The 16,796-nt window shown below is 37.6% G+C and overlaps 1 protein-coding gene across 7 annotated transcripts in view; it reads left to right on the top strand.

Annotated features, from left to right (window-relative positions):
* The window catches only part of Tcf12 (transcription factor 12), a 238,031-nt gene that overhangs the window by 205,557 nt on the left and 15,678 nt on the right, over positions 1–16,796 (top strand). For 4 of the 7 annotated variants that reach the window (XM_051197921.1, XM_051197920.1, XM_051197919.1 and 1 more), the window contains 4 exons: positions 3,699–3,777; positions 9,720–9,793; positions 10,727–10,798; positions 11,537–11,743. In XM_051197921.1, the coding sequence (XP_051053878.1) occupies positions 3,699–3,777; positions 9,720–9,793; positions 10,727–10,798; positions 11,537–11,743 (432 nt within the window). The remainder of the gene's footprint in view (positions 1–3,698; positions 3,778–9,719; positions 9,794–10,726; positions 10,799–11,536; positions 11,744–16,796) is intronic. The other 3 variants (XM_051197923.1, XM_051197922.1, XM_051197925.1) reach the window with 1 other exon arrangement.

Here is a 16,796-nt window from a genome sequence, read left to right as displayed (position 1 = left end):
AAAAGAAAAGAAAATCCAGGGAAGTTGACGTTTAGAAGTAATTCATGAAATAAGTTTCTTTGTTCCTTAGACTCAATAACATTAGCATAATAAAGATTAACTGAAATGTGCAAAAGCTTCAGTGTTTAAAACCATAGTCTCTTAGTTCCAGGGTTGGGCCTGGAGCTCTCCATTGTTTCTTTTTGTCTGAGGCTCTTTTCATTAGCTTCTGGCTTTATTGGCACCCTACTGATTGGAATGGAGCATGACTGATAGGAGGAGGAGCCTCATTTGTTGCCTTAAAATGAGGAATATTACCGTTTAAGCCTGGCAGAAGGTGCTGGGAGTTATTCATCATTGGCCATTTAACCGTGGGTGCCTGTGGGCTGCATGTAGAATGAGCTTTGATTTTGTTTCTGTTCTAGACTCTTTAAGTCATTGCCACTTCGTTAAACATCAATATTATCTTTAAGGCCAGAAAATAGAGAAAGAAATGTTCATTTAGAATGTTCTTTGCCCCCCCCCCAAAAAAGCCTGGTGTTTAGGATTTTTAAAAGAATAACAATTTTACTGAAATAATACAATTCAGTTGTGATTTGGTGATAGATTATGCCTGCAGAGATAAAGGCTGGTGAAATGACCTGCCATCCGAAAAGGTTCAGTGCACCAGTAGTACTACACTAGTCTTCCTCTGTACATGAGTGTTCCCTTTATGAGAGTAAAACAGCTGCATTTTGTTTTGTTCAGGAGTGAGGGGTAGGAAGCACAAACATACCATGATGCAAGTGTGGAGGTCAGAGCACAATTTCCTATTTTATTTTCATTGGTGTTTACTTGCATATGTCTGTGTGAGGTTGTTGGATCCTCTGGAACTAGATTTACAGACATTTGTGAGTTGTCATGTGAAACAAGGTCCTCTGAAAGAGCAGCCAGTGCTCTTAACCTCTGAGCCATCTCTCCCAACTCCTACCCCACCCCCTTTTTTTTAAGTGTAGATAAAGAATGAATAGCAATTATGTCTGGTATCACATCAAACCAGAAGTGTAATAGGTAAATGGTAAAAATGGCTTCTATTATACAAATGGAAAAGCAGATTTTGGAAAAGATACATTTTAGTATAGCTTCTCCTATTTAAACCATGATTCTCAAAAGCTCACCTCTGTTTTGTGTATAGGCTCAGAACATTCTCTGTCACTCAAAATAGTGATCATACATGACCCTGAAGTGTAACCCCTGTTTTCTTTGACTTAAAGGAACTCTCACCAGCATTTGACATACTTAGGGATTACTTCACTGAAAGGTCAGAGCTGAAAGAATTGGCAATCCATTCTTCACACCCTAGAAAGCCTATGCCTACCTAAGTGTGAGATACACATAGCCTAGAACACTAACACTAATTCTAACCAATTACAGAACCTCACCATGCAATTGTTCTCAAAGTTTATGCCATTCTGTAGATTTGGAGAGAAGTCCTCTTTAACAAGCTCTTTCACTTTTTTCTGTTACTGATCGCCATTTCCTAAATACTAAGATACATTCCACCTTTTGAAGAATCTTCACACTGACTAGTATTATAGCAGATTTTATCACTCATTATAAATCCCAACACTAGAACCAGGAGGTAGTGGTACACACCTTTGATCCCAGCACTTGGGAGGCAGAGCCAGGTCTGGGATAGCCAAGGCTGTTAAAATAGAGAAACCCTGTCTTGGAAACACACAAGTCTCAACATTGGGAATACAGTTAAATGGATCCCCAAGGCTTGGCCAGCCAGAGGTCCAGGCCGATGAGAAATCCTATCTCAAAAGATAAGGTGGAGAACTCCTGAGGAACAACACCTGAGGTTGCCCTATGGCCTCCACACACTTGCATCTATAGATTTAAAGTGCTATGAGAATGATGTGTACCTAGTCCAGAAACTGAGAATTGTGAATGTTGGTTTCTACAAAGGGAAGAGTCGGGCCAAAGAAAAGGGGGAGCACAAACCAAAGAAGAGGAACAAAAGAGAAAAGGTCTTGGAGGTAGGAAGCAGAGTGGTGATTCCAAGTTCAGATGTGTCCTATTCAGTCTGTCCATGTAGAGAAATCAGGCAAGAGATAGCATGGCACAAAGAATGTCATTACCAGGTGACTAGAGAAGGACCTCGGGAAACCTTTAAGGGAATGGAAAGAGAAGAGATGGAACACAGATAAACCTGAAGCCCAAAAGTCACACCAGTGAGAATTCCTAGCACAGGCTCTACCATTTCTGCCATACCTCATCTCTTGTCAGCACAGTGGTGACTAGGCAAGCATTGAGAATAGGAGACAGATAATGGATAGATAGCATGGGCTACACTGTAAGCACCAGCAGAGAACTAGGAGCTGCCAGCTGCTACAGAGGATGCTGTTTCTCCAGGGCTTTCACAATTGTTTCTCAAGGGTGAAGAGTAATGATCAGTAAGGCAAACTAATATATGAATGCAGTTTTGTGAATATTTTGTCATGTATCTGTTCACCATCAGTCTTCCCTCCCTCTTCAATGCTGTATTACATACTTTATGAAGTTAGCATTGGTTGTTCATGAAAGAGATAATTGATTCCTGAACATAAGAAACAATGAGTCACAATGATAAAGATGTTGAGACATGTTTGTAGAAATTTAGTGTCCTTTGAGAAAGCTTAATTTAATACACAATCATTGGAGTTAAAACAGATGAGTAACTTTTTAAAGGATAGAGAGTAACTATTAATATTCTTTAGTTTGATTTTTAAAAGGGAAAACAAACAAAAAAAAACACCTGTTTTTCCAAGTTGATGTTTGTTTGCTTTGTGGGTTTCTTGGTTTGGTTTGATTTTTTTGTGGAAACAGGGTTTCTCTGTGTAGCCCTGACCATCCTGGAACTCACTCTGTAGACCAGGCTGAACTCAGAGATTCACCTGTCTGTTCATCCCAAGTGCTGGGATTAAAGGTGTGCACCACCAGGCCTGGTTTAAAGACCATTTTAATGCATAATGGGCAGGTTTGGTATGACACACCTGCAACTCCAGACCTTGCAGGCTAAGTCAGAAGGATCACAAATGATGCAAGGTCTAAGGTATGTCTGAGCTTGCTGGGATCTTGATTGCTCTGACTCAAAAAATACCAATAACAAAACAACCTAAAAGACCCTGCCTTTTTTTAATTTTTTTTTTGTGAGAGTATCATTTTTATATTTCTTAGATGGTATATTCTTTAAAGATTATTTTCTTTTCAGATATTTTAATAGCTTGTTTTCAGGCAAAGACTCATCTCAAATATGGGTCCTTAAGTTGCAGTCTCTCTTCTGTCTCCCAAGTACTAGTCACAGGCCTGTTACTGCTGTTCAGCCCAGGTTGGCTTTGAACTTGTTGGCTTTCTGCCTTTGTCTCCCAGGTGTTGATAATTGCAGGGGTGCACCATACCCAAACTCATGTCTTTATTTTCTACTGATAATTGGAAACTTTCAAACCACAATAATTAAGAAATATATACCTGTTTGTTCCTCTCACATTTGAAATTGTGCAATATTTTTTGCCCTAGTTTGAAAACTGGAGCTACTTTAGTGTCTAGTGACAAAACAGTACAGTGTTATAAAAGTGTTTTCATTGTGAGCCTTGGGAGTGGTGTGACCAAGATCACTAGAACAACTCTATGAATGAGTTTGTATTTTTGTTGCTGTCACATTCTGATGCATATGTATCTTTTATTTTTCTAATTAGATTTATTCTCCTGACCATACAAGCAGTAGTTTTCCATCAAACCCATCAACACCAGTGGGATCTCCTTCACCTCTCACAGGTGAGTTTCTATTTTGTGCATAGAACATACAAGTATTCTACTTGAAAATAATTCTGATTCAACAAAATTTCAATAAAATCCTACTTCAATTATGAAAAATTATTTTGACAAGAAACATCTAATCAGAAACTGTCTTTGGAGTTCATTTAGAAGAAATATTGAAATATTTGCTCATCTTGAATTATTTGTTAATGATCTTCCTAGGTTCTTAAGTAATCTGTGGTAATTACCAATGCCAATTGTAACATAACTTCTTTGAGACTCTTAGGTTATAATTACACATTTTTATATGAAAACTTACCAGGGGATTGGATAGTTTCTCTTTTTTAAAAAAAAAAAAAAAGCCTATGCTGTAGATGAGCAGCATTAGTGGAGATGTATAAATGGTTCAGTTTGTTTTCCATTCTCCTGATTTTGAACATTTGATTTTTGACAAGTTCTAAAACTGTCTGTGGAATGAATTTGTTGTTATAAATGGTAATTTTTCATTAGTATTAAGCAAAGTCATGAAAATATCTTTCAGGAAATAATTTTAAAACTTTACCCATATTTTTCTAAGCAATATTTGGAGAGGAGGGATTTACTGAAGAAAAATGTTTGTTTTTGTTTGTTTGCTTTTGTTTTTAAAGAGGAGACATTATTAGACAACTAAGTGAAATCACCACATCCCCATATCGGTCCGCCTCGGCTCTGGTAGTTTTCATTAAGCATTGTTGTGTTGTGCAGGGTTTCTTGAAGTTGGAGCTCTTATCTGTCACCTGTGCTTTGTTAGCCCTGTGTCTCTACTCAGCCACATTCCAGGGTGGACATGTTGAGCTGCAGCAGCTGCTCTTGGCTAGTAGCAGGCTATGCCACTTTTTCAGAAATCATGGCTTCAGCTGTCTAGTAAATGTGAAGCAGCTGTTGCCCACATAGGCAAGATGATGAAAGACCTATTGACTTAAGAGTTGTTTGACAGAGCTGAAGTTACAGGGAGAATGATGTAACTTAGCCCTGCTCACTATCTTAGCACTGTTTAACCAAAATCCTGGCTATAATTTTTGCCAGAGTCTGTTTTTGCACTTTGTCATCTGATGTGTCCATGTCTACCTTTACTGTACTTACTCATCATGGAGGGGAAAGGAACCTGGTGCTCAGCATCTAAGAAAGCATGAGTGAAACTGACTGGTACAATAAAGGTCTCCGCCATTGTTAAGTAAGGCTTAATTAACTATTGGTAATCTTTTCCCTTATAACTCAGATAATTAATCAAAGTGTAGACTATTGGTTACATAATGTTTGAGCCTGCTTTGAATTTAGCAGTCCTAGAAAACCATTTTCATGTAATACTACTAAAACACGAAGTTAGAGTGTATTTATAAAGGTGCATCTCTCGTGTCTTCTCTGTTGTCTCTACTTCCCTTGCATACGTAAATACATACACTATGGCAGAGCAGAGACAGTGAGGAAGGAAAAGCACAGTCAGAAGACAAGGAAACAGATCACCAGAGCTCCACTTTGTACAGATTGCTTTGTACCTTATGTGGCCTTGATCTGTTATCTGGAATAAGTGGGTTGTCCACAGTTATCTCTGTTCCCAGTGCCTGGCCATCAGTCTGACTCAGCTCAGCACATTATCTGTGCAAATCCTCATAGGCAGATTCATGGCTGTCATTCTTGGATAAATCCATCTCATCTTCCTCCAGAACTTTGCGAACCAGGAGCATACATTTTTTTATCTAACTTCTTGTGTGGAAGCTTCTAAGACATTGTACTGACTAAGAAGGTTTGGATGAAAGGAAAGGGACTCTGGTCTCTGCTAGCTTGAACGATAAAGAGCATTTTTTCTTAGGGTTAGGGACACATTGAGACCATGTTACTACATATGTAGCCTTGGTTGGTCTGGAATTTGCTGTGTAGACCAAGATGGCCTTGAATTCAGAGATCTACCTGCCTTCTCCCAAGTGTTGGGATTAAATGTGTGTGAGCTTTTGCTCTTAACTAATTCGAAGCCCATAGCAGGCTAGCTGTAAATTTACATATTAAAGTCTCTGTTCTACCTCCTAGCAGTTCTTTCTGAAACTTTGAGACACTACAGACGGTATGCAGTAGAAGAAAAAAGGCCATTTCCCCGCCATGTCTCCTAAGAAAGCTTTTCTGGAAGCTCACCCTCATGTTTCATTGCCTAGCACTGGGCCTACCTCAGTTACCTGCATCTGAAGTAGACCTGCCTTGTTTATCTTAGGATTGGGATTTGCCAAAGTTGGGATAGAATTATTCTGTCATGGTATTAGGACAGAGTAGCCCCACCCCTTCATACCCTTGAAGAAACTCAGGACTTTGGCAACAAGGTGAAAGAGAATGGCTGTGCCTGCTACAGTTTAGAAAGTGACACACATTTATGTTGGGAGAATGCTCAGTATGAGGCTTGGGAGGCAGACAAGCTAACCATTTCTTGACTTTCCCTTCATTTGGGATATAGATGAGGAAGGTCTGTAATGTTAAGACCTTGTGGTAGTCCTCAGAAACTCATAGTAACTGTTCAGTTTAGGTTATGTCAGTTTAATGAAAACATTTGTGTATATCATCTGGAACATGCCCAGTGTTAAATCACTTGCCTGACTTCAGCAGGTTTCCAGATGAGTTGATAAAATACAGTGAAAATAAAGCCACAGAATTGATACTCGGTTATGGTCAGGTTAGGGCACAGGTTTTATGAAGAGGATTTTAATAGGAGGAGAGCAATTTTTGTGAGTATAAAGGAAAGAGTGCAGCAAAAAATCTGGATATGAGAAAGTGCCTGCCCTCCTAATCTAGTCATGTGTGGAAAGGGTGACTGGGGTATTTTGTAGGAAACTGTAAGGATTAGGATTCTAGTGGTGGTGGTGGGGTACACATGAAGTTTGAGTTTAGGGTGAGATTACAAGAGAAACTACTGGGGGCCTGTAGTAAGAAATAACTGGGAACCAAGCATTGCGGTGCATATCTTTAATCCCAACACTGGAGGTGGGGGTCCACAGAAGGCAGATATCTAGATTTCCAGCCTGGTCTATAAAGCAAGTCCCAAGCCACCCAAGGGTACATAGTAAGACACTGTCTCAGAAACAAGAGGGAACTAATAAATAAACTAAGGCCTGGATGTGCTCTTAGCTATTATACAGCAGGGAGTATCCATTCTCTTAGTTTCTGAACCAGTTCTACTGGGTGAAGTACTTACTAAACGACGGTCAGAGTAAGAACAAGTCAGAAACACTGCATAAATATAGGTATGACCAAAGTATTCACCATCGATAATTCAGCTCTAACCCTAGTCACCACCTAGCTTGTTTCTTATAAATTATATGTCCAGTAAAATTTTAATAAGTAAATTTGATATAATCCTTCTAAACTAAGAGCCATATTTTTAGAGTAGCTAGTTTAAAAAAAAAAAAAAAAGACTCTAGGATAGTTAAAGAAATTGTTTCCCACAAAGTATGCTCTGATCCTGTGTACATTTGGTGATGGGTTGGGGGAGGAAGAGCAGACTATTTAAATCACACCAAGACTTCCAGCCTTTGCACCATTAATTTTCCCTATTGTCCTATATGCAACAGTTGGTAATGAGATGGTAGAGGCACCAGTATGATTCTAAATTTAACTGTGTATTTTATTCTCATGCAAATTTTACAAAGACGAATTTTATAGTGCTTTCTAGTATCAAGTGGATGGTATTAGTGTTCCATTACCAGAAAGACATTTCACTTAGTGGCATGTTTTCATATTCTTAAGATCATCTCTATAAGGCAGATTAAGATAAAAACTGGGTTTTTTTTTTCTCCTTTTGTGTGTGTGTGTGTGTGTGTGTGTGTGTGTGTGTGTGTGTGTACACCACATGCTAGGGATCTAACTTAGAGACCTACACATTCTAGGACTTACACATTCTGGGAGCTACACTCCCAGCCTCCACTAAATGCCCGTGTTCTCAATTTTACCAGATGATGGTGCTGACTTATGAGCTAGCTCTGCCTTGTGTAACTATCTGTCATCCCCTTTGTGCCCAACGACATAAAATATTAGGTTATAGGACCTTTTTCCATGAAATGTAGCTGAGAATTTGTATAACATTCAGAGAGATATCTACCACTGATTTAACCCTGCTGATACTCTGTTTTAACCTTGTGGTGTAACAGTGACCAATCAGTAGTAAAACAACAACAAAGTAAGTTTAAGTATGTGTCTTTTTTTAAGTGATGTATCATTATTATTTTTTATGTCTCAACCAGTTTCCCCTTCTATGCAGAGGTAGATCTCTGCATAATTTGTGTGTGTGTGTGTACACCTGCCATGGTGAATATACCTAGAAGTCAGAGCAGCTAGCAAGAGTCAGTTCTCTTCTTCTATTACGTAGGTTCCAGATGTCAAACTCAGTTTTGAGGCTTGGCAACAAGTTATCTTTGCCCATTGAGCCATCTCATGGTTTCTTTATACCACTATCCAAAAGTATAAACAAAAGGCTGGGGGATATAGCTTAATGAGTTGTAGAACCCTTATCTAACATACATGAGACCCTGGGTTCAGCCCCCAACATACATACACAGTCTTCTGAGGACAAATTTCTCATGTGAGTGATACAGTGCATCCCTGTACATCCACACGCTAAGCTATCGAGGAACCAGAGAAACTACTGGCATCTGTTTGCCTACTGACTGTTCTGTCTTCAAACATTTCAGAACATCCAATTTGATGATCTGGCTCCTATCATAGACTGATCACATAAGGGTATGGAGGAAGATTGGACCAAAAATGGTTGAAATGGTTTTTATTTTTTGTTTGTTTTTTGAGACAGGGTTTTTCTGTGTTGCCCTAGCTGTCCTGGAACTCACTCTGTAGACCAGACTGGCCTTGAACTCTCAGAGATTCGCCTGCCTCTGCCTCCTGAGTGCTGGGATTAAAGGCAGGTGCCACTGCCATCTGGCTGAAATGATTTTTTGTTTCAGTAATTTGGGGTCTTTAGTTTATAATCGCCTCCCTGCCTAAAAAATTTTTAGACGGTGTACCCTAGTTCATTTTAGCCTTTGAAACTGCTTCATCCCTACCAGAAGATGCATATGAATGTGTGTAGACTCTTCTTTGTTGTTGTTTTGTTTTGTTTTTTGAGACAGGGTTTCCCTGTGTGGCACTTTGTTGCCTATCCTGAAACTAACTCTTAAAGACCAGGCTGGTCTCATACTCACAGAGATCCTCCTGCCTCTGCCTCTGCCTCTGCCTCTGCCTCCCAAGTGCTAGGATTAATGCTGTGCACCACCACTGCCCGGCATGTGTACATTCTTTCAATTGAGAAATAATACTTCATTTGGAAATATGCTCCCGGGGGGGGGGGGAACAATTATGTGTATTGTGACAACAATCAGAATAGCATTGCTACTGCATCAAAACCCAGCTGAGCTGTGGTAATACAGGCCTTTAATCCTAGCTCTTAGGAGGTAGAGGCAGGCAGATCTAAGTTCAAGGTTGTCTTTGTCTACATAGCAAGTTTCAGGACAGCCAAGGTTACATAAGGAGACCTATCTCAAAATTGCTAGTTGTGAGATGTGGGTAATTAAGCAAATATAGTACAGAAAAGCAGTAAGTATTGTCATCATTAATATCATTATCAAACATTGTAAAGCCATTGTGAGGATACAAACATTTAAAAAGGATATACATTTTCAAAAATACACACGTCTATAGACAAAGTCTAAATAATATACAAACATAATGCTAGCTATGTTTTACAGACCTTTACCTGTTTAATCAACTTACTAAATCAGTATATTAATAGTGAAAACGTTTTCTACAGTTTTATGCTTATAAGTTGTTATTATTATGAATGGTAAACAAGCTTTCCATTATATGTGTATGATTACTGAGTATCTTTACACTTTCCATAACATTACCAAGACACTGAGTTCACCCATGCATGTAAATGCTTTTTGATGTAACAGGTACCAGTCAGTGGCCCAGAGCTGGAGGGCAAGCTCCTTCATCTCCAAGCTATGAAAACTCACTTCACTCCCTGGTAAGAGCCGTCTACTGTCTTTACAGGTGTTATAGAGTTTTGCTTTATGGTTCAGAGGGGATTTTTGTTAGTAGTGGTTTTGCTGTTGTTTCTAAATCTTATATAACAGTGAAGAAACAGGATAGCATTGCTCACAAATTCTTTGCTAACAGATGACCTGATTTAGTAGACAATATGACACTTTATGTGTCCTTATTTTCATGACTTGTATAGTATAGAGGAATTGAATTAAAGGAATACTGAAGGATTTTTATTTCTTTTTTAAAAAAAATAGTTTTTCTATACTGTCAATGTTTATATGTAAGAGGTAATTTATCTTTAAAAAGGACAAAAAATCAAATACATTGATTCAAAATCATGTGTTGTTTATTATATTTATATGAGACTTTTACATTAATGTTAATTTTTTATTATAAAAGTATTTCTGATGTTTTCTTATAATAAAGAAGTACAAACCACGCAAGCACAACATTGCTTGCCAGACAAATAGGACTAATACTACAAGATGTAGTAGAATGTTCATACTGTTGCTTTTGTGTGCTTACATTTGTAATCCAGAATCACAAAGTATAATAAAAATAAGCAAATGAGTGTGATCTGGTGAGATGCTAAGTCATGTTCTCATTTAGTAATTCCATGTTGCAAACAGAAACACTCTTTTTCTGTGCCTAACAAAATATTTTAAGTTGAGGGAAAGTTGTCTTCTCATGTATTCTGCAAGCAAACCCAAGCAGTGTGCGCTGTTTAGATGCTAACCTTGTGAGTCCCTGTTAAATCCCAGCCTTTTCAGAACTTAATACAAGTAGATCTTGCAGATTTCCACATTAACTTTACTAACAGGTTATGCCAACAAGCACATCAGCTATTTCCTCATCTCTTTTGGAGTTAATCTTAACCTGTGCTTTGCCTCCTGTTCTGTCTTGACTTTGCCAGAAAAATCGAGTTGAGCAGCAACTTCACGAGCATTTGCAAGATGCAATGTCCTTCTTAAAGGATGTCTGTGAGGTACTATTTCTTTTAGATGGTGCCTTTTTTGTGTGTTTAAATTACTTATACGTCCCTTATCCATTTAAAATTATCAAGCTATACAGACTTCAGCGTCTTTTAAAAATCAAACATATAAGCATTGCTGCTCTTGTAGCAGTGCTGAAAGTAGACGTGTCTGTTGAGAACGGCTTCTTTTAAGAGCTCTACTGGCATGTGCTTTTGATTTCCAGAAGTCTAATGTGTTTGTGTATAAGGCATGTGTGATCCATGGGCAGTAGATATCTTTCCTTCAGTTTTATTAAAGAGCTTATCTGGATGTGTACACCATTGAACATAGGTGTGTTCTCTTCACCTAAACTTAAACTAAATGGATTTGAGAGCATTTCCCCAAATTGACATCTTTCAGAGGTCATGTTAAAGTACAATTTATTCCTTTCCAACATCTGTAATTGAGTATTGACATAGCAGCCTTCATTTATTATAGAAACTAAAAGAAATAACCTCATGGTAGATTGGTAAATTCATCTTATAAAGCAGTAACTTGTGTCCACGGCTTTGAAAATTCATCATAGTCTGAAGATAGCTGCATTTTTTTGTTGTTGATTTGAAGTGCAGGTAGTCCTTTTTGAAGCTAGTTGATACTGCATTGCACTTGCTGCCTTCCATATATCCCTGAATAGGAGATGTAGAAGCTTAGGAAATTGAGTCGATACCATCAGTAACCACCCTACCCCATGTTGTTTTTGATCCTTACAGCAGTCTCGAATGGAGGACCGTTTGGACAGACTGGATGATGCTATCCATGTGCTTCGGAACCATGCAGTTGGACCTTCTACCAGTCTGCCTACTAGCCACAGTGATATACACAGTTTATTGGGACCATCCCATAATGCACCAATTGGAAACCTCAATTCAAATTATGGAGGATCAAGCCTTGTTACAAACAGTCGATCAGCTTCGATGGTAAATCATGTTCCTCTTATGTGCAATTACCCCTATTATCCTAATTATTTTTCATGAAATTTGGAGGAAAGGGTTAAAGAGTTCTTTTCTTGAATGGAATGTTAAAGGGAGCATTTTCAACTTTCCTTTATTGGTTACCATATGGTCTGTCAGATTCTGCCATGGCCACATACAAAAAGAAGAAACTTTGTACAGAGATCTATTAGCTTTAGCCTGGTCTTTTTTTCCAGATACATAGTCATTGGAATAACAATGTATAACTTGGATAGTGAGTAGGAAGATGAATAGCATAGCCTGTAAAGCATGATTGAGCTTAAAATCTAGCTGGGACCAGTGTCACAGTCCTATCATCTCAGCTATTCAGAAGCTGAACTAGGAGAAGAGCAAGCTTAAGGTCATCTTGGGGTGCTTAGTAAGATTACCCTGTTACAATGTTTACAAAAAAAAAAAAAGAAGAAGGGCTGGAGATGTGGCTCAATGGTAGAGTACTTCTGTAGCATGTATGAGGACCTGGGTTCAGTCTTCAGTACCACAGTTAAAAAAAAAAAAAAAAACTAATCTGGAAAGTTATTTTTCTAATTCAGAAAATCTTCTAGTCTAGAAAAGTTGTTATCATCTAGAACTTGCCTTCAATAGCAAAAATTTAAAAACTGAAACTCTAAATTTGTATAGGTCCAAATTTAGCCTTTTTTCCCAAATAAAGGAGGGTGGGGGGTATGGGATAAGGGAGCAGCTAGAATGATTGTTAGATAACAAAGGAAATTATTTTAAATTAGTCCCATCAGAAGATAATTTAATTCATCTTTAGAAAGGAAAAAGCATAGACTTTTAAAGCTATGTATATAAAAAAATCTGCATCAAATGTCTTGCATTATTTTTCATCCAAATTGTCTTTTAAAGATTTATTTTGAACTTGCTGGATAGCTGATACCATGTGGCTGCATGTTTTATTGCCTGGTTTTTAAAGTTCACTACATGTTGCAAAATATTTTCCTATGAAACAGATTTCAGACTATAAACCATGTGATCAAGGCTAAAACTCTTCTATAGCCACGGCAATTAAGTGCCCCAATGCTGAGGGCCTGATTTCTGTAAAGTGGTATTAATTCCAGGTTTCCACATTTGCATGTCCACAGAAAGTAGCAAAGGCCACCTGGTTTCTAATCTCACTATTTCCACCTCACATCTTAGCAGTTAGAGACATTTTTTTTTGTTTTGAGTGGCAGGAAATCTTGGATTTTAACCACCTTCTATATTAGTTTTGCTGATTAAACTAATATGAAAACATTCATGAATTATTAAACTCAGATATGAATCATCTTCACTACAACTATTAGAAAAATTTTAGTAGAGCCTTGGAGCACATGCCTTTAATCCCAGCACTTGAGAGGTAGAGGCTTGTGGTTCTCTGATTTTAAGGCCAGCTAGTGCTACATAGAAAGAATTTGTCTCAAAAATAAAATTTTTAGTGGTATAATTAGACTAGAAACATGGCATTTACAACTATAGATATAGAAAACCAGATTAATAATAAGTTGCTGATATGTTACTTAACTTATTCTTTATTTTTAGCAGAATGACTTGAAAATCTTATCTTTAAACCTCAGGTTGGTCTTTGAAGAGTTTGCAATTTGTATTCCTCTCTTAAGGCTTTTTTTGTTTTGTTTGTTTGTTTGTTTTGTTTTGTTTTACTTTTTGCTAATTCTAAGGTACTCACTTTGTAGCCCTACTGGCCTCTACCTTACAGAGTTCTGCCTGAATCTGCCTTCCAAAGAGATACTCTGATAGGGGTTGGGGGAACCTCATAGTGTTCTACAAAGAGGGACCTTCTAAAAAGTAGTGACTCTAACCCTTTGAAAGCAGTAACATCCAAGCCACAGCAGTTAAGCCCAAGCTGTTTTCCAGTGTATATCAAGACCTTTTCAGTTCTTTCTGTTTTTAGAGAGCACGTGTCTTGTTAGGTAACCACCTAGTATCCATTTTCTCCATCCTATCTATAAACAATCAGTAGTATGTTAGTTATAGAAATCATGCATTGCTACAGGTTTTACTCAGAAAGTGTCTGACAGGATCTGACCTCCTCTGGTGAGCCAGTGTTTGTTTCTCATCCTTCCAGACTCAGCTTATAGCTGAGTCTGAGTTAAGATCAAAGGATGGAATAGATAGATGATCACAGGAAGACTTCAACCTTCCTTGTTCTCACAGGATATATATGATTTAGGAACACATTTTTGTGTCTGTTTCATTGGGCTTCAAGAGTTAATCTCTTTTCATATATTCTGACTATATATTCTAACTGACTGTGAAAAGAAAAAATGTGGTTTTATATTCTAAAACTTCTTCCCATTTTTATCAGAAATGTGAAAGCTTTTTCTTTAACATTGGTGAATTAGTGTTTGGTCTCTAAAAATAGTTGCTTATAAAATGACCACAGAAGTAATCCGTTGATTGTAGGATTTATGAGATAATCTTTCTCAAAAACATCTCATTTTCATCTGTTTATTTGTTTTGGGTTTTTCGAAACAGGGTCTCTCTGTGTAGCTCTGACTGCCCTGGAACTCACTCTGGACCAGGCTAGCCTCAAACTCAGAGATCCACCTGCTTCTGCCTCCCAATTAAAGATGTGCACCACACTATTGCCTGGCCATCACTCCATTTATAACTTATAAAGTTATTGTATTAGACACAAATATCTTCACTAGAACATTCAAATATTTTATTTATTCAATGAGTTTATTCTAAGGACATTATTGTAGGTGAGTATCCAGATCATAGGTTTAAATGTGATACTGCTTTCTTTCCTAGCATTTAGAAAAGATTTGACTTGTGTTCTGTACGAAGGGAAAGCTTCAGCCATCTTCAGCTTTGCATATTGTGTGATCTCTGTCACAGTACTTGACTCTGGTGAGAATAAGAATTGAGTCTAGGGCATGTTTGATGGGAAACCAGTCTACTGAGCTCCACCCCACCTCTCCAAATGACTCAATATGATGTTGTAAATTACAGCAGCTTTTGACATGGGGGGAGGTGGTTTTGCTGAATTCCAGGATCATTTATTTACAGAAATAGGTTCCTTAAAAAAAAGAGAAAAGGGGACAAGATTTATCTACGGGCCCACTTTGTCAGTTCCTTACTCTGATCATAAATTGACTTACCAGTAAATAAAATGGAGATTGACATGGTTTCATTTTGTTTTGTTCTTTGTTTTCCTTTTTCTTGGAATTTTTGGTTTGGTTTTTGGTTTTCTTTATGTTTGGTTTTGGTTTGTTTTTAGACTTTTTTTTTTTTTTTTTTTTTTTTTTTTAATTGTTTGTTTTGAGGCAGTAAATAGCCTTGGCTGCCCTGGAATTCACTCTGTGGATTGGGCTGGTGCTGGCTTTGAACTCAGATCCTGCTTCTGCTTTCCAAGTGCTGGAAATAAAGGTGTATGCACCACAATAAGCTATTTTAATAATAACTACTTTTGTTGAAGCAATTTAAGTATTTAAGAAGAGCCAAGATGGGCTGAAATGGATGAAAAGTTGATGTGAATCTGTATCTCAAAAAAGTAGTAACAGTAGCTCATTTCTCAGGCCTTCAAAGCAAACAGATCAGTAAACAAGATTACCATTAGTGTAAAGTCTGTATGGATAGTTTAACTAAGCCATTGTTCTTTGTCAGGAAAGTAGTTCAACTGTTAAGAACCTTTCCCTCTCTAGTGACAAGTGGCAGGCCTTTAATCTCAGCACTTGTGAGTTCAAGACCAGCCTGATCTACAAAGCCAGTTCCAGGACAGCCAGAGCTACACAGAGAAATCTTGTGTCACCGCCCCCACCCCCACTCTCACACACAAAAGAACCTTTCATTTTTTCCAGTTCTGGGAATGGACCCAAGTGCCTTACACACTAGTCAAGTCAAGTGTTCTTCCATTGAGCTACACCCCAATCCCTCTGGATTATATTTAGTTACAGGAGGATTATGCCATTAATTTTACTTTAAATTGTTCCAGAAAAATACTTATTTTATACCAAGATTGTAAGAAAATCACTATTTGCCAAAATACGTGTTAGTAAGAATCAGTATCAAAAGACTTCAGTTAGCTATTGTTTCTTTCTGTTAGATATGCTTGACCAGCATCAAATTCTAGAATTAAAGAGATTTCAGTCAGTTAGCTACCTAGTGAACATAAAAATTAAATAACCTGAGATAAATTTTATCAGAAAAGAACCAGGAGTGGGGGAATCCATCCTGTTTAAATAATTGGGGTTGCCCCCAATATCATTTTAATGTTTGCTTTTCATTTTTAATGAAATCATTATTTTTATTTAATTTACTACTCTCCATTTATATTTTTTTTATTTTTCCATATCTAAATTAAATATAAAACATGAGTCTCAAGCACATTAGTGTGTGAGATTGATATATGAAATATATCAATGAATTTAAAATGGTGTTTAGAACTATTGAAATATCAGAATTTGGTTTTACTTTTACTTTCATTTGTTTAATCTAGGAATAAACTACAAACAAGAAGAATTTTAACGAAAACTTAAACATTTTTTAAACAAAAAAATGAATGGAATTGTCAGTTTCATTTGTGCATTGTACAGGTGCTTCGTCAGGGTAAGGTTACTACTTATTGCTGTATATAGAAAGGTGTCGGCACACGCCTTTAATCCCAGTACTTGGGAGGCAGAGGTAGGTGATCTGAGTGCAAGGCCAGCCTGACCTACAGAGTGAGTTCCAGGATAGCTAAGGCTACCCAGAGAAACACTGTGTGAGGGGAGAAAATGACCTGTGCCCAACAGGGAAGCATCTTGCCACTGCCTGTGTCTTTCACAAAATGTCACAGTGATTTCAACTGCAGACCATGCCAAGATAGATTGAGACTGTGTTTGTTTACCATTGAAGCTTGATGCCAATCCTTAAAAAGTTATTGAAATTAGTAAGGTGCAACTTTGGCGTTTGTCACCAGACAATGCAAGCCTAAAGACTTGAGTTCAATTCTCTGAACCCACATAGAAATAAGAGAAATTATTTCATAAAATTGTACTCTGACCTCTACCCATGTACT

The sequence above is a fragment of the Phodopus roborovskii genome, unplaced genomic scaffold (assembly GCF_943737965.1).
Source record: "Phodopus roborovskii unplaced genomic scaffold, PHOROB, whole genome shotgun sequence".
Classification (NCBI taxonomy): domain Eukaryota; kingdom Metazoa; phylum Chordata; class Mammalia; order Rodentia; family Cricetidae; genus Phodopus; species Phodopus roborovskii.
The sequence above is the reverse complement of the archived record's forward strand: the minus strand, read 5'-3'. Positions and strand labels throughout refer to the sequence as shown.